This window comes from Corvus moneduloides, chromosome 7 (assembly GCF_009650955.1).
Source record: "Corvus moneduloides isolate bCorMon1 chromosome 7, bCorMon1.pri, whole genome shotgun sequence".
In the NCBI taxonomy this organism is placed as follows: Eukaryota; Metazoa; Chordata; class Aves; order Passeriformes; family Corvidae; genus Corvus; species Corvus moneduloides.
This window is the reverse complement of record NC_045482.1, coordinates 5,047,104-5,065,577: the sequence shown is the minus strand read 5'-3', so window position 1 is coordinate 5,065,577 and position 18,474 is coordinate 5,047,104. Positions and strand designations below refer to the sequence as shown.

The 18,474-nt window shown below is 41.8% G+C and overlaps 1 protein-coding gene across 48 annotated transcripts in view; it reads right to left on the bottom strand.

The window, feature by feature from the left end:
- MAP2 (microtubule associated protein 2) overlaps window positions 1–18,474 on the bottom strand; it is a 248,766-nt gene that overhangs the window by 128,668 nt on the left and 101,624 nt on the right. For 42 of the 48 annotated variants that reach the window (XM_032115035.1, XM_032115036.1, XM_032115029.1 and 39 more), the window contains one exon: window positions 17,260–17,322. The exons of 2 other annotated variants lie outside the window; for them this stretch is intronic. Coding sequence is in view for 1 of the 46 variants with exons in the window: in XM_032115008.1 (XP_031970899.1) it covers window positions 17,260–17,322 (63 nt within the window). In the remaining 45 variants the exon portion in view is untranslated. 4 more of the 48 variants (XM_032115021.1, XM_032115019.1, XM_032115027.1 and 1 more) reach the window with 2 other exon arrangements.

The window sequence follows — 18,474 nt, the reverse complement described above, 5'->3', positions numbered from 1 at the left end:
GCTGAACAGCACCTTCTCCACCAAAAAGAAAGCACACCTCCTGCCTCATTGGACTGGCCATGGCGTGGTATGTTTTCTCTTTCCTTCTGGATGAGGACCCAGCTGGGTAAGGAGCGAGAATGTCAGATGACATACACCCTGTACACGCATTCCCTCCTTTGGGAGATGGTCTCCTCAGTTCTAAGTGTGTTTTTGGAGAAGATGTTCTAAGACTGTGGGAAAAGGACTGGGATTTATCTCCCAAAGAAAGGGTGATTTCCTATCCAGTGATGACATCACTGGATATCAGAAGAATGCAACTGTACCCTATTAAAACAACTATACCTATCACTTGCACTTCTCTATGCTCACCTGGCCACTGCTCGATCTCTTCCTAAAGAGGTATGTTGTTACCAGACCTGGCTCAGCTCAAAACAATGACACTAACCTAAACAGCACAACTCTAGACTCTATCAGAAGAGCGTGGCCTTAAAACATAGATTAGTTTAGGTAGAACTCAATTTGATTGATTTGTTGTTTATGGCAACAGAACTGTCAGTACCTCTGGAAACTAAAAGACACTTGAACTGAGCCTGTTTGAGGTAAATCAGACAGTATCAGCCTTTATTAAGGTTTCACTCCCTCAAGTCCCTTGCATCCACTTGTTTAGTGCCAATTTTCTTGTAGCCTCTTAATACTGAGCTGGAGCATTTCCCAGAAAACATATGCCATGTGAAGTAGCTCACCCCTACAAACCAATTAAAACAGTTTTTGAAATGAATTGCCTCTTGGCTGAGCATATTTTTTAAAGCTGTATTTTGCTCTCCTTATTGACTGTCAAGGTCTTTTATGCCCTTGCAAGACCCTGGTCATGGGGGCATTAACCCAAAATTGCTTGAGAGAACCTACAATCTTCCCTCTTTTGGCCAAAGAGACCACAGGCATGTGCTCCAAGTTGTGCCACATCCCGATTTAATGATGGGGATATTGGGAGACAAGAATCAAAGTTGAGACAGAGAAGTTCAAAGGCCTTCTATCAATGACTAAGTGTAGTCTGACTTACAAAGGCAGAACTACAACACGGTGCTCTTCACTCAGGGAAAAAAAAGGCATTTGATAGGAGAAGCTGCCACCAATATGACATTACCTAAAATGTGTGTCTGAATTCTGTAGAGACATATGGTGTCCCAGCAACAGGCTCCACCAGAAGTAAATACAGACACAACTCATCCTGAACATGTGTGACAGTGGGGCCATGAAGTCTGGGAACCCGAAGACAGAATTAATCCCCTGTAACCCAGTATATGTGCTCAATGTCACAAAATAATCAGTTTTCCTCAATTAGGCTATATCCTCCTGCTGTCACGCAACCTCTACTTGGCAACTGTGCAGTTGGGTGAAAACAATCCCTTATATATCAGTAATTAGGGGATAAAATTTTGCCAGGGTATTTTCAGTTCAGATGGATATATGAGATGGTATACTTTACTCATCGCTTCACCAGTAACAGCTTGAAAAGATCAAGAGGATTTAACCTGTTAGCCCAAACCTCAAAAAAGTAAAACAAAAAAATGCCAAGATAAAGACCAAGCACACTCTTAGTATGAAAGTAACTGTTTAAAGCAAGAAAAGAATACAAAACAATTTATTGTATTTATATGTGTACTTGCAATAAATTTGCTTCAGTTCTCTTCAGTTGTTAACAGCCTATGAAGAAGCAGTCTTGCTTAATGCTACTCCACAAGGTTGTTTTAATGCTAAGAGACTAACGGGTGCTTAGATAACTTAAGGGGTTGGAAGAGGGGACCTATTCTTTCGGGTAAACTGCATGTTGTGAGTTACTTGTTCCAATCTTGTTATTCCTAAGAAAAATAAGGTAACTAGCTGAAATAAACAAACAATCCACCCTGATCTTACCAGTTACAGAAAAAAAAAATACTTGCAAAAGATATTATATTACTAGAACTAAAAACTGAACTACACTACACAAGAGGCAAAATCTTGCATGATGAGGGCTAACATTTTGGCTTCCAGAGGTGATAAACTAAGAGCCACCAGGGCACAAAAGGCGTATTTCCTACTGCAGCACATGTGCACACAAACAGCAACTGCCTTTAAACGGTAATTACAGCCTCACCTCTGAGAATGAGATGTGCTAGAAGTTCCCTACTAGAAGTTGCTTCCATAACATTACTCTTTCCTATGGATCATTGAAAGTACCAACTCATGGAAAATCATCTCCAAAAGTGACACAAGCAATTTAACAGGAAACCATCCTCAACCGGCGACAGCTAAAGAAGCTCACAAGGGAGTGAGAGGGAAGATATTCACTGTGGCCTGCCCTAAAAATGCTATGAGCTCAAAATTTGTGCCCAATTTTCAGCCTTCCCCCAACAGCTGAAAAGGTGCCCAAATGGCAAATAATAATTTCTAACATGTTCTGAAATACTGGAACACACACTAGGAAGCTAAAAGCCATCCCCGAAGTTTACACCATTTTGACTGCATGTGCTTTAATGTACTATCTGTAACCAGTCAATAAAACAATACAAATTTGAACAGAGAAATGAAAGCACTTCAGTGTAAATTTAATTTTTAAGGTTGAGCCTACACAGCCATGTGTTGCTATTAAACCACTTGTAAGTAATAATTTATTTTAAAGGGCCTTTTTGGTACTTTCCCCCACCATTCTTACCTTTAACATTCAGCTAGGTCCATCACAATTACTGTCTAAGTATTTGTTATAATAATGTAAATATGTGAATTAAAGCACCTTTATTTGTATACATAGAGCACACACTCAAACACTTCTACATTCCCACCCAACTACACCTTAACCGTAGCTGGTTAATAATGTACGGATCATTATATTAATTTACTCCACTGAAGATGATCAACCAAGGAACAGACATTCCCAGCAAAACGTTGAGAGCTTTTCAGATTTAAGAGTCGTATTACAGTACTGTCTGTGGCAGTCATGAGCACTTTAGAGGAAATGGCAGTTTGGAAACTAAAGCAAGCCAAAGTTCTCCCACCTCAGTTTAAGTGAATAATTAGAAGGTGAATTTTAGTCATTAATATTAAACAATAGATTGTCCCATCCTGCCAACATTATTAATGTCACTTTTCAGCATAATGCCAGCCTCTGGCAAAAGACTCTATGGTGACAATTCCAATTAACTTTCCTCATCTTTATCTCACCTGTCACCTGTTAAAAAATGCATGCTTACTCCATCATCTCCCTGAACAAGACTGACTGCAGTTGAGGTGAAGTGGTGTTCTATGTCAAGTAGGTCATGCCATCTAAGCTCCACTTTGTACAAGTCACTCTGCATGCTCTTTGAGCTGGCATCTGACATGCCTTCCTCCCCAGCTGCCAGGCCAAGCTGCCTCGTGCCCTGCAGACAGCCTGCCTCTCCTTCCCTTAGCAGCGGGAGGGAACACTAAGAGCCATTGTTGTCACCTGCAAACCTCAGCAGAAAAGGCCCCCACTAGCAAGAGCAGTCCTTCTCATGTCAGTACCTAAATTTGCCCAGTGCACTCTCTTTACTGATCAAAGCAGGTCCTTAGGGGACCAATCCAAAACCCGTCAAAGCTCACAAAAGTTCTCACCTGAATTTCAGCAGGCTTTGAACCATGCTCTCTTGACAGTATCACACACTTCTCACAAGTAACACAGAGAGAAGAGCAGGAGAATCTGTTTTATGCAATCGTGTGTTCTCCTGCCCTTAAGAAAAGGGTAGTCAGAAGGATCATTCTGTTACATCAGGAGTGTTTAGGACCCAAGAGTTGGTTTCAGGAGTCCATCCCAAGCTGCTTTACAGCTGTGGTGCACAGTGCAATGGCAGCTACCAGCTGGAGAGACACAGTGGCAATGTGGTATATGTCCTCACAGAAAGCATCTGCTTCCATCCTGGATGCTGTCATGCAGTGGCAGTTGTAGCTGAGTATTTGCCACTGTGAACATCACCTCCAGTCCCTACCCCTCTGCCAGGAAGTGAGTTTTCTCCAAAAAGGGAATTCGTATGTCAAACCTGAAACCACATAAACCATCGCATCCAAGTGATATGATACCATATAGGTGTCACATAACATTAAAATCTCTACAGACCTAAGAGCCAGATTGACTGAGAAGGGATGTGATCCCGAGTGAAGAAAACTTCGGTCTTTCTTGGGCATACAACAAAGAAAGTGCACACTTGTTATTTATCCACAGCCCCTTAATATACCTATGGGTCAAATGGTACAGGTTTTGCATGCAGACAAGCCTTTAAGAGCTGACTGCACACAAACACACACTCAAGTTTACGGCAAGATTAAGTGATTCAAGAAAGGGGAAGGTGAAATTATGTATTAAAGTGCTAACATCACTTGTTAGATCTCAGCTTTCTGATGGAGAGTAGAGAAAAGTAATAGGAAGTTCATTGCTCTGAGTCCAGGAGCATTTCTCTTTTTGTAGCCTTCAGTATCTGGGTCTTTATTAGGCCAGGAAAAAACTAAACCCAGGTCTTCTGATAGCTCTGTCTTGGCATAATCAAACAGGATTCAAGTACCCACAGGAGTTTCATATAACATATACTGTACAGTGAGCCTTTGGCCCTAACAGCAAGTTTTGCATATGATGACTTTTAAGCAGTTAAAATGTTCATTTCCAGTGTTTTAGATACCACAATAAAAGCATTTGACATTTCTGCTTATACAAGCAAATGCTAGGCTAGCACCCTGCTATGCTACAGGTTTTGTTTGCTGCAAAAACCAAAGCACTATCATTTAGCTGTTTGCACCTACCCCATCCACAGCACATTCTAACATCAATGCCTTCAACCTGTGAATCCTTTTGCATGATCTACGTCTACTCCTGACAAGTGACTGACCTAATCACCCCGGTTTCAAGTGAATATAAGATATTTACAGGTTTTAGATAATGATACCAATTCCTGTAGTTTAGGCATAGTTAGGGCAGGAGGAATGAAGGTTCATTTTCTACAAATTGTTACTCACTGCAACAGAACAATACCAAAGCCATACAGGTGGCCAGTCTCAACAGGAATTCAAAACAGAATAGGATCTTTCTCTTCCCCTTCCTCCTCTGCCACTTTTCTTTTTGGTTGATTAGCTTTTTTTTTTTCAAGTTTTGGCTTAATTTTTGCAGATAGATGCTTCCCCTCCAAGCAGCAAGGGACCCCTGACACAGTGTAGCTGTGACCACAAGCATCCAAAAGGAAATATTCTCTTGGTCATTCCCTTGCTGATATTGCCAACTACCACCACCCCTGGCTCAACAACCCATGCATAGCATTCCATAAAAATAACCCCTTTAGGATATATTAAGAATGGATTTATGCAGGGCTTACTGGGACACTTCAAATCTTTTGTGGAAGCTCAACAGATGTCAAAGGGACAAAGACTAGAAACAGGCAAAAAGAGACCAGTACATTTCTACAAAGACCTCAACATTCATTTGTCTATTAACTCACTCATGTACCAACCACCTCCCAACTTTCACTTCTGGTGAAAAAAGCCAGGTCCTGAGTGTGTTGTTGTATGTCACATCCAGAAGGACTCATCCCTCCCTCTCACCCTGTCAGCACAGAAACCTGTGTAGGATTTTGCTACAGAAAGAGCTAAGACTCCATTCAATTTTTAGTTCACAGATGTGCACTGGCAAGTGACAGTGTTAAGCACCCAAGGACAATTCAATTGTCTCTGCACAACCACAGGGCTACCTGCAGCCCTCAGGAATACAGTAAGAGGACACCTCCAACACCAACAGGAGAACCCTGAACTTGCCTGGGCTTAACCTTGGAGGACAACAAACACCTTCAGAAATCTTCCAGAAAATTCCTCCTTTCTTGCAAGTATTAAAACTCTCATGACAGGTTGTCAAAGGGAAGAATGTCACTTGGGCACTTCAATGCTTGCAATCTTTTAGAAAGTCTTCATTGTTGATGTTGAGAACACTTGGAAAGAACAGGTCAATAAAACGAACTGCAGAGTGACTCGTATTCCCACTCACATGCAGTGCTGCAGGTCTCTTGCAGCTGCTGCGCATATCTGGGTCCGGAGTTGGTCCAGAGATACCAAGACCTTCAGTCTGCTCCATACTGCCATGCAGACAGTGGCACCAACCATCAGCATATGAATCACTACCACTTCCTGACAGCAGGTGAGCAGACTGACTGGGATATGAACTGGCACAACAATGTCTACAGTGCATTATACATTTGCCATTACATTTTTATTACTCTTAGCCCACTTGAAAACTCCTTCAAACCTCTTTACTCTTGTTAACAATTTTTTTACAGAGTTCCCTGAAGCATCCTCCACACCCAACATTTGTTCTCCTTGAAACCCTCCTTTTATTTTCCCTCTCCTAATATAAAAAAATTATAACATGTACTTTGGCTTTCAATGCTTAATGCTTCAGCTATAGTTTAGATGGCTACTGTCTTCTGTTTAAAGCAAAGCACCTTATTGAAGTGCTGTGATTAATCAGGAGGATAAATGCTGCAGTGAGGCCCCTGTTATCAACCACATTTCTTGTGCAGAAAGGCACTCATGCCAAAACGGGAAAAGGCTCATTTACCGCTATTGTAGTAAGATTATTTTCTGTTAAGAAAAGTGGCCACCTCTTTATTCAACAATGAATGCAGACTGACCAGCAGTTTAGAGACCTAGTAAGACAAGGTTAAAGATGATAAAACAAAGTTATCGTGTGTGAAATAGGACAGATGGCAGCCACACAATAGCCATCAAGTCTATTTAAACACAGAAGTAGTTTTCCTATGCCCAGCCCAGCTCTAGATGTGCTGATTCAAAGGCTGGCTCTTGTCCCATGGAGCCCTCTAACCTGAAACAGGTGCAGAGGTCATGGGGTTTCCTTCCATGCTTTCATTTAGCTATTCACCCATTCTCTCCATCAAGCACAACATAAGCAGAGCCTGGGACAGATTCTCCTGCTCAGCAGTGATAAGCTACCCCCCTGTGCCTTGCAAACACATGCTTCAGACCCAGGGACAAAACAGCACAGCTCTGGGAAAGGCAGGGGCACATTGTGTTGGAAATGTGGCAGGCAGCCTGGCAAGTCCAGCATTTCATTGGGGTTCTGAGACAAGCTGCCATGGACAGTAGAGGGCCAAAAAGAAAATGCCCATTTCACTTCAGAGATACAGAATTTCTGCACAGACAGAATCAGTGACAGACACGGGGCAAAAGGACCAGAAAACCAGTGTGAGCTGGGGTACCCAGAGCCAGTGGGCGGCAGTGAATTTTGAATGACATGGATCGGTGAAAGACCTAATTCTGCTAAGCAGCCAAGGGGCTCATAGCCAAGGCCAATTTCTGCTGTCAGGGAGCATTTAACCAAAAGCAAAAGCTGATGATGAGCCTGACAAACCAACAGCCAGAGACAACCGAAAAACAGCAGTAGACACATTGGAGGGGCTGGTGAGAGATACTCAGAGACATCTCGGCAAGTTTCTGGGATGTCTGACGGGCCCTTCCCCTACAGACACTGCAAGACTGAGGCTTTTAATATTGCAAGGATTACTTCAATCCATAGGCTTAACCTTCCTACAGCAAACCTGCAGAGACAGAGTGCCACTGTCTTTGTGCTGCCCGGCGGCCCATCTGCTGCAGCCCTACCAGTCAGCATTTCAGGCATGGCCCGCAGCTACAGCTTCCTGAGGGTCGCTGCTTCACACCTCACTGACATCTTGCACTACCTTCATCTTTATAGATAACCAGCTCCTGATGATCTCTGCAAACAGGATTGCTTAGAAATGAAAATTAGTTTAGTTCTCATAAACACTCATGGCTGTAAATCCTCAAAACCCTTTTTAAGCTTTGTCGTAACATATGACTTTTTCATGACATGGTTTATTATACAACTATTTCTTTCTCTTGTTTTAAGAAGAAAGGAGCAAAATTGCAAGAAAGCATATTAGCACCATAACATGAATCCAAAGGTGGTAACATATTTTTGACAGAATGCATATGAACAGTTTGGGCCTTTCATTACATTTAGCAAACTATTCAAACAGAAATAGATGTGGAAAGGAGATGCTCACATCCAGGATCATCCTTCACTGCAAGCCTTGTCTAAGGTTTTTCAAGTCAACAGTCAATTCCATAGTTGCTACACTAGGCTCAGTAGGAGTATTTTTTATATTATTTTATCAATTTTAGCTCAATAATAATATTTCAGAACACCTAAATAATCTTTCTGCCTGACAAGATAGAAACAGTCATCTCCCTTCTGACAGATGTAGAAAGTTCAAAAAAAAACCCACCCTAAAACATCCCAAACACTGGGATTTTATAAACTGAGTGAAATTCTGAGTGAGTGAAAGAAGGTACTCTATTTTCTTCCCCTCCTAACACCATGGTTTTATAGTCTACATTTCTGTATTATATTTGATTATGCACAGGACAAATTCATATTTGGTAACAGGAAGAATCTTATTTGTTCCAGGAATTAGTTTGTCCACAGTACTTTATTGCAACAGATCTCATAAAAGTATTTCTAACTCCAGCACTCCTTCATTGATATTAGATAGAAGAGTTTGTTTTGGTATTTCTCATGCCAGTTTGGATGCTGCAGAAAGGAATTTTATAGGTCACACTAGTGTTATTACAAGGGCTATTTGTAATAAAGAGAACTCCAGAAAATGCAAACATAAACACTAACAAAATTTAGGTGAACATGTGGACACAGACCCAATGATTTGACCTGTATCTGCTTTTGTACATCTCACTGCTTTTCTCCATTGCTAATGACAGGTTGATATTTTAGGGGGAAAATCACAAATATCTTTCAAAGCCATTCACCATGGCTGAATACTTATGCTTGGCCTGCTGGCCTCAGGTTAACCTTTAACATATGAAGAACAACAAAAAAGTTTTGGGTTGCACAGACAAGAAGCATTTTTAGTACAGTCGCAGTTGCATCAAATCACAATCCAAAAGGTAACTGAGGTGGCTTTGGTGCTTGAGACATCTCTGAAGCAGAATCACAATCATCTACCAAGTTGCCTATAAAGGATATTGCAATAGCCTTAAGCCTCTGTGAGCCCTGTTTCAAACAGCAGCAGAAGTTAGAGGATTTTTTCCTCCACAGATCTCATTACAATTGAGAGAAGAAAAAATAAACATGATCTTCAGCAAAAGGCACAGATGTGTCCCTCCTGCTTGTGCAGGAGGGTTGGAGTCCCAGTGCCAGCGTGACACAGCTGACAGCAGGAGTGGTGGCCTTCACACGTGGTGAAGAACAACATCACCAGCACACACACAGCAGAATCAGGAGGCATTTCTTTGGTCATGTGGAGACTCTCCTGCCCGAAGACATCCATGTCCAACTTGTGCAGGCAAACCATAGCAATACAGCTGTGCAGAGCCTTCTGCCTGGAGGGTCCTGACCTGCACCTGGGCTGCCAAGCCACAAGTGCCCAGGAGCAGGAACTGTGAGATTCAAAACACCCTTCTGCTCCTGTTCCCTCCATTCAATATGTTAAATAAGATTAAACATGTTGCATTTCCTACTGATACACAAAATGAGAAATGACAGCACACAAAAAAGGGTAGGCTCTAGGCTTTGCTCAATCTGTAAATACCATTCTGAGGTAAAAGTGACAGGACAATAACACTGAAAATAACAGGACTTCACCACAACAACATTATGCCCACTCAAACACTCCCAAAGATCCAAACTAGCCAGTTCAGCGTACTAAGGGCCATCATCCCACCACATTGAACTAACAGGTTTATGAAGATCAAAATCTCTGATTACTCTGCTCTCACACACACTCACCCACTCCAAGAGCTGCAAAACACAACACTAAGGGGACACAGAGACATTAATGGGACATTAATGGGAACCAAGAGATGTGCAACAGTTCAGAATGACAGTGCCAGGCAACCATAGAGAACTCTGCCTTGGTTTTGTTTGTTTTCTTTTCTTTTCTTTTGATTTTGTTTCTTTGGGGATTTTTATTCTTTAGTGAGTTCTTTCAGGGAGTTATTTACGAGCTGCATGGATGTGTTACTTGTGTCATGGAGTATGGTTTCCATCTCTTCTGTTCTATAATTAATCACTAAAGTGCTCAAGTTTTCCCCTGGTAATGCACACATTGGTATTTAAAGTTCTTACACACAGTGGCTAGTATACAATTGTAAAACTACTTCTAGTAGTTGTACACATCAGTCTTGAATTTATCTTTTCATAACTACTTCCACAAGTGTTTGCTGAGAGACATTTTTACTATCAGACACTAAATACCATGAACCTAAGAGTAAGCACTTTCATTTAGACACTCAAGGGCATTCTGTGTATGTTGCAGGGAAGGTTGTCACAAGTTAGTGAGTTCTGCCCATGCCTCACTCTGACCTTACAAGTATTGCTGTTCTTATTACTAATTATATAACACCACCATTACAAATAATGGCACCAATTCTTACTTTAATGATTGTTAATATGCTTAGCTGTACTGCAGCCATACTTCATGGCAACTTTCCAAGAAGAGGACTCAACTCTCCTAGGCAATGCACATCCACCCAAGGAGAAACCAAGCTTCTGCTCAGGGGGACATCAAGAGCAGCTCTGAGTACAGTGAGCCCACAGCATCAGGTGCTGAGAGCACAAACCTCTGTGGACCCCAGTGGGTTCTGGAAAGAGATGTAGGCCCTTTTTGTATATGCATAGGACTATGGGATGAGGGGGGATCACAGAATTTTAAATCTTAACTTTCTATCTTCTCTGAGGGCATTCAGCACATTACTGAGGTTCTCAATCTGTAGCTTTAACTTCTATTTAATATGCCTATTAAAAAAATATCAGTGCCATCTTGACTCATTCTTTGGCTTCTAATGTTCCTTCAGTTTTATCATGATGTTGCTAAACCCAAGAAAAGATTACTAAAATGTTGTCTTGTCATTTAGAGATTCAGAGATACATGTAGGAGCTGCTCACTGGCTCTAGCAGAATATGTATTATGAGTGAGGAGCTCACTGCACATTCAACTGCACCTTGTTTAATTTAAAAGTGAAGTATGTGTGTTTCCAATTTCCTATAAATTTTAAAAAGACACAGGATCAACAGTCAGACTACACTTGACTTTGCCAGAAGCCTGGGAAAGCCACTGGAGCAGAACGTCATTGGGTCAGGGATCTGTCCTCACTGGATAGCTGACCCTTAGAGTGGCTGAGCACCTCTGTGGGTGGCCAGGATTACACCCGGCTGTAGCTCCAGGATGAGGCCTGGCAACACAGATTTGGTGCATACATTCGAAATGCAGCAACAACTAAGTCCAGATTTAATATGCATTTATCAATACAGGTATCAGCCGTCTTGATTTATCATAAACTTGCTTTACACCCCATTGTCAACATAGAGGAGTCTAATGCCAATTCATCCACCACGCCACCATAATCCCACTAAAAAGCACTGAGAAGAGATTTGGATCAATGCAAGTAAATCCACCATGAAACAGATTTCAGTTAAACTCTAGTGACTGTGGAAATCCTAAAGCAGATAGTTCTGTCCTAAATTATGAAACGTTAGTGGATTTGTGTCTTATCTAACCCCAGCCAGAGACAACTTCAGGTAGACTATGACTGCAGACAGGGCTTTTATACCTCTGATTGCAGACAGAGACAAAGGCAAGCTGGAGCTACCAGTGAGCTCGTCTTCTGGTGTGCTCAGGACGGGATAGAAGGGAAGAACAATGCAGCAGTGCTGAATCCCAGTAGGGCAGGCTGGTTTCCAGGGCTAGAGTACTCAAAGGCAGAGCCTGATCAATCTCCATGTTGTCACAGCCCTGTGTTTTCCACTCCTGCTGCCCTTTCTCCATGATACCTCAGCCTCAAGTATTTTAAAAAATAGGTGGGGGATGCAGAAAATCCACACTGGCAAGAGAGACTCCTAAGCCTGTGAAACCCCAAATCAACTACTGACATCTTATATTGCAAACTATGAGCTCAGAAATGCCAATAAAAACCCTCCCGATGCTCAGAGAAGAGGTAAAATACAGTTGCAAGAGAGCAGCAGTCCCTCGCCTGTGCAGTACTGCCAGAAGCACAGGTGGGGCCTGAGAGCACACTGACCAACACTACAGCCTCGCAGCACAGGGATGTACAGGCTGGTGAACAGTGCTCCTGGCACTACAGAGCAGGAAGAACTAGAGCCTTTCTCCAGAGCAAAAATGAGACACTAGTTCAGCAGAATCTCCTCTCTGCTGTACTACCTACGCTTGGACTGTGCTGACCTGTACTTACAGTTGGCAGTGATTTGTCAAGGAACTTTTCACAGAGATGTGTCATGACTTTGTTTCCACATTTGTACCTCAAACACTGGAAATAGGTGTTCGAGGTTGTGCAAGTCCCAACAGATGTCCCATGTATCTTTTTCTCCCCAGCCAAATCCAGGGCTATGAATTCTACCATAAGATCAAGCTTCTCAGTATCAAATGCTACAATGCTGAGGAACAGCAGAGTGCTCGGGTCCCTTTGGGCATGTGGAAGGAAGCAACTTGGGAACCACAGAGACAGAGGCAATTGGATTGGATGATACAGGGAGTTTTATCCCGTCACCTATTACACACCTCTGATCTTTCCCCCACTGCTCTATTCCTGCCTCCAGCAGTAATGAACCCCTTCCCCTTGACAATGAAAAGGCTAAAGAAAGGCACCTCCTTACATGTGACTCATTTTCTTTTAGCCAATTAAGTTATACATCTGCATTTTTAAGGGAAAATATACACAGCAAATAAGAAAAAGTAGAGATAAATGCAGTTTACTAACCACATACACTAAAAAAATCACCTTATCACAAGAGCTGGGGATGACTCAGAAAATACATGTAAATAGCTTCTGTGATTTAGCACTGACTGACACCCAATGTACTAAAATAAGCTGCCCATGATTTCTCGAAAGCTCCATGCTAATGCACTCCATAAAAGGTCAGTGAAAACAGCAGCAGTGCATAACCATCTAGACGCTTTACTTGGTGGCAAATAATGGAATGAATTGTCCCCTGACCAGGATGGGGAAAGGAAGTTAATCTGCACTTCAAGCCTCTCACGGAACGTTCCAGGGTTGTAAAGCATGAGTCAGCAGCATTGCTGCTATAGAGGTTTTTTTCTAGCATGCTACTGGCAACACAGACTCTGCCTTTTCCAGCTTTGGTATGCCAGCTAAGTGTCCATCAGGAAACTGCCATTCTTTTGTATGAAATGGGACAGATTAATTGATTACTATTTATTCATTAACATCTTAAATGTCATCACTGACCTCTATGATCAAAATGTAATTCAATACAGCAAAGAAGAAGAAAGAGTTAAGTCGATGGGTGAAGCTGGGAGAAATCAAGCCTTAGTAAATGTATTTTAACCTTTTCATTGTTACTGCTACTGCAGTAATGCCACAAACACCTTTGTTACTGCAGCCAAGACAAAACCCACCATACTAAATCTCATGACCAAATTTTGCAGCTTCCTGTAACCAAGGATCTCAATCATTTTGCAAAGCTGATGAATACTCCTCCTGAGAAATACACTGGCATTTCTTTGTCTGTTTTGGAGACAAAAAAAATAAGGAAAAGAAAGAGGACACAAACTTTCGGGAATTAACCCAGCAGTTTACAGTCGTTCACAGGAACCACAGGCCTGCACCTAATCAGGTGCACCTTCTCCCTCCAGTTGAAGTCATGTCACCCAGCTCCTCGTCCAGTTCATCCTTCATTGGATTCTTGTGCTTTGATGATTACTTTCTTGACAGGTTACACAGGGTCCTTTTTAACATTACTAAACCAAACTTCTGCTGTCTAACTATCCCTAGCTTTTAATATTTAAATATAGCTTGACAGAGAATTAAGGACAGAAACTTCTTCCTAGAAATGAAAAAAAAAAACCTAAAATGAATCCTTCCTTTAAATGAAGAAAGCACTAACATAACCTCACCACTCACTGCCTCTGACCTTCCAGACAAGAAGCACGTGCACAATGGCCAGTCAGCAGCCAGAGCAGCTCTAGAGCACGCCATGTCCTGCCCAGCTGGCAGTACACAGCCACACAGAAACTTGGATAGTGGAAGCTGTGGCAGGGGAGGAGAGGACACAAGATGCAAACCCATATGAAAGAACTTTCATCAGGATATATTAGCTTCAGTCTTAGCCACTGAAAACCAGTGTTATGCAGATTACGTTCTATGCAGCTAGTAACTTTTGAGTCCCTTGACCAATTTCAGCCTGTTTTGTTACAGAGTAACTGCCTTCCTACAACTCCCATGAAAACTGACATTCAAGAAAAAAAGCAGACCCTGCAAGTGACCCTGCTCACATTCCAGCTGAAAGAAGTCATAATACAGGACTCTCATTTGCCACCAAATGATCTGCCTAGGAGACAGTCTTTCTAATCAGTAAAACAGCAGGAAAATCTTCACTGAGAATTGTTCATCAAGCACAAGACATAAATCAAAGTCAGCACCATTCATTCCAATGCTCAAACCACTACTTGTTTCATGTAGTCATAGGACAAGACAACACTAATACTGGTGATCTAACCCTAGCAAACAAACCAAGGATGTTGAGACCCAGCCTAGAACAGCCATAAAGCAAATGGCCTCCTTAGCTCCTCTCTGAGGATCATTACGAGTGGGGTTAAAAAACAGATGATCATCTCAGGACAGGGGCAGACATGGACCCAAGTTCACTCCTGATGCTGCTCCCCGCAGCTGAGCTCTGGAGGTGAACTGACACCACATGCTCCTTCCGGATGCCTTCAGTGCATTTGGTCACCATGTCATATGTTTAATTGAAGGTGAGTGCCAAACATCACATCATCCTGGGTGTATGCCTTGGAGTCCACAAACTGTAATCCAGCGCACCTCATTGCCACTGCACACTCTGCCTTCTGATGCCTTTTTGTATCAGCTAACAAAATATTTTCCTTTTGATATTCCAAGCCAGCTTATGCTACCCCTGTGGCCACAGGATTTTTAAGACCTGTCAATCTAGAATTAATTGTCTTCTTACAGCCTAAGTACCCCTTACCTCTTCGTCAAGAAAACTATGTTGTTTGAAATAATTTCCATTTTTGCCAGTATAACATCTCATTTCCTTCTCTGTAGCCTGAAGGAATGATTTGTAACATGAATCCTAAAAACTGAGATAAAAGCAGGAGGCTAAAATGACTGCTAAATCAGATGAATAAGAAATGTATATGTATTTTTCTATGTAATAAAAAAATCCAGTCTCCACCAACTCTGATTTAATAACAAATAGCTGATGCCTTTTCTTTGTTTTTTGGATACCACAGAGGACTGATTAGATGCTGTGCACAGGAGATGAGATATTTCCACGGCAGATGAAAACCTGCTGGGATCTGAAGGGATCACATTGTCAACAATTTGGATGGACTCTTTATCCACCAATACTATAAAAACTAGGCAGTTCTACCTGTCTGCTAACAATGCCATCCTTTCTATTTGTGAGAATCCTTCCTTTCCCCTTCTCCAATGCTGCAGCAAAACCTTGGATTCTGACATCAAGCCCAGGCAAGCAATATTAGTCCTTGAGACAGAGTTTGCAAGACATTAATGAAATCAGAATGAGACTGCAGTTTGGCTTGTTGCCTTGGACAACGGAAGTGAAATTAAAAGTAGAGGGAAGAGAAGGGACTTGCTCTTAGCTAAAATCAAATCACTGAATGCATTTTTCACAAATTAAAGCATTTTATACACTATTTACTACAGGTTTTTCTATTTCAATGAGTCTAGTGATAACTGATGCCAGGAGGAAACAGTATTGAAAGCAGCTAAGATAAACTAGCAAGTAAAGAATTCCTTTCAAGAATTTTATTCGGCCAGGAAAATCTCTTAGGTAAAAAGCCTTCTGCCAAGGACAGAAAAACTGCAAGGGCCAAGAGAATGGAAAGATGTGTAGAAGAGGAAAACAAATAATAGAATTGTATGTAAGAAAACAGGAGAGAGAATATCTGGAAAAATTCACAATGCTTTCCCTCAAAAAACAGGAAAACAGAATCTATCAACCAGACCTAGAAATCAATTTCAATGACACTGATTATTCATCACCTTTCTGAGGCATACTGTGCTGTTAGCAGTGGCCCACACCTTTGCCAGTGCCCAGGTTCTGGCCTGGGATTCCTGCCTGTCAGGGGGACCCATAATCGCCATTTCAGGAGTCCAGGCTTTCTCACACAGTGAAACATAACGGCCTTTCCAGAAAAATTTCTGGGTTTTTTTTCACGTTTTTAAAAGGCCTCCTAAAACTTCAGACTGAAGACACATGCATATTTTGATTGCACACATTTCCTCCAGGTCTAAAAGCAGAGTTTAAGAAGTATGATCACCTGTAGGACACCAAAACAGAGAAGGACATCAAGTCTGGTTCGGTAGGTGTTGGGTGAGAAGTGGCACCTACAAAGTTAATGCAAGATGGATATAACTTTCCCTCTCTCCATGAAGGTGAAGTGAGCAGATTTTCAATCCTGCCTAGATTTTAATTTTTTTTTTTTTTTTTTTTTTGGGAGCACAGTCCTTACTGCAAATCAATGAAATCTGTATTCCTTAGCTACTTGACACATCTGGAAGTCCAATACAAAGTAACTTACAAATTTTATTCTGCAACGTTTTATCTCCCTCTCTCCTTTACAGGGGGCAAGGGCTTAAAGCAACCACAGCCAAAAGGTATCAGGGGAAGAAGACAATAAACTGCCACTCCTGGAAATTAACAATGATATTGTCAAAAAAACCCAGCTTGTTTTCCTCCTTTTGATATACAGACAATTTCTGAAGTGTCAGTGGTATGTCAAAAAGCCATCAGATGCTCACCCAGCACTGACAGGCTGCTGGAACAATGAGCTTCGTGAGCTGCTTTCCTGTGAGAGATTATACCTGCTCAGAACAAGCCTGTGAGTTTAACCCTGTCCTTGCTGATGCTAAAATCAGTATTAGGACCCCAAATGTGGTAAGACAGGAGGCAGCTTGCACTCTCACTATACTAACACAAGACAATAGATATGCATTCAGGTTTGTATCTTGCTCTTTGGTAGCTGCAGCTGAAAGGACTAATTAGTTACCCAGAGCATATGCTTACACATCAAAAATAACTTTACAGTGCCTGGCACAACAATTTGAAAATCTCTGCAAAGCTGGCAAAAACAAAAAATACCCAACTCTTGTGTAAATCAAAAAAGAAAAACAAAATAACAAAGAGCAAACCACACCCAGTACCACATTCATTCCCACATTTAAAGAGAGGTGTCCTACCTTTCTGATCGTTGAAAAGAAGATTCCAATCAGCACGGTGTCCAAGACTATACACTGAAGAATCTGTTAATACAAAACAAAGGAAGGGGCAAAACCACCCTGAAAACACTTAATTTTTGCTGAAAAACAGTTTTTTAGCTATAAGAAAAGTTTTTCTTCTATGATACAAAGACAGAAATGCATAAATATATCCATACAGTCATCTGTGTAAGGTGTGTCTGCATATAATACACATTATGCATGCATCAACGTATTTATAAACAAATCCACAGAAGTTTATTACCTATCCATTTGAATTCATCCAGTGTGCACTGCTACCGATTTTAATCTACAGCAGACAAAATCCAAAAAGCTTCAGCATAAAGGTATAGCTCTTTCAAATTCTCAACAAGAAAACAAACCTGACATTTTTTAAATAAAATCATTACCAGCTCATATGCTGCCATACCACAAAAGCCTATCCTTAAATAACTGCTGCATAATCATTCTCCCGGAGTGTTGTTATCCATCGGCTCGCTGCCTATCTCCAGACAGACGCAGTCTGTAAGCCACCAGCTTGTATCTACCATGTGTACGTCAGGAAAAGGAAAACTGCAAATTAGAAAAAGTCCCCGCAGTGGTGAAAAGAGGATGAGTGGGAGAGGAAGAGGGAGTTCACTCGCCACAGAAATTTCGAGAACGATGACAAGCCAGCCAGCTCCGCCATCATCCACTTACAATAGGATGCTGCACCTCGCGGCTGCTGAAGCAATTTGTCAAGGGGTTGCTGGTATCAAATGCCTGACAGGCATTTTAATTGCATCCAACCAAGTGTGTCCCCAGGAACTGGGCCTTTAATCCTATGAATATCATCAACTGGTTTCTTCTGTGCTGCTGCCAGACACACACAAGCCTGCACTGCACACAAGCAGCAGCGCACCCGGATTCTGCCGTGATGCTGATCCAAATCCCAAACAGGGTTCATGGACAGTACATGACAAAAAGCAGGTCTGGAGGGATTTAGTATTTTGTGCTTTATGGATCAAGAAGGCAATTCCCTCTTCCCTTTTATTTTTCTATCTAGTCTTCTGTTCACATGTTGGAACCAGCTTGACTGTGCTATTATTCGAGCCTTGCATTTGCTTATTCACACCAAGGGGAAATAAAACCAGGGAAAATGCAGAAGTGCTGCAGGACTGTAGGGGCAAGCAGGAACCCTTCAGGACTAATACAAGA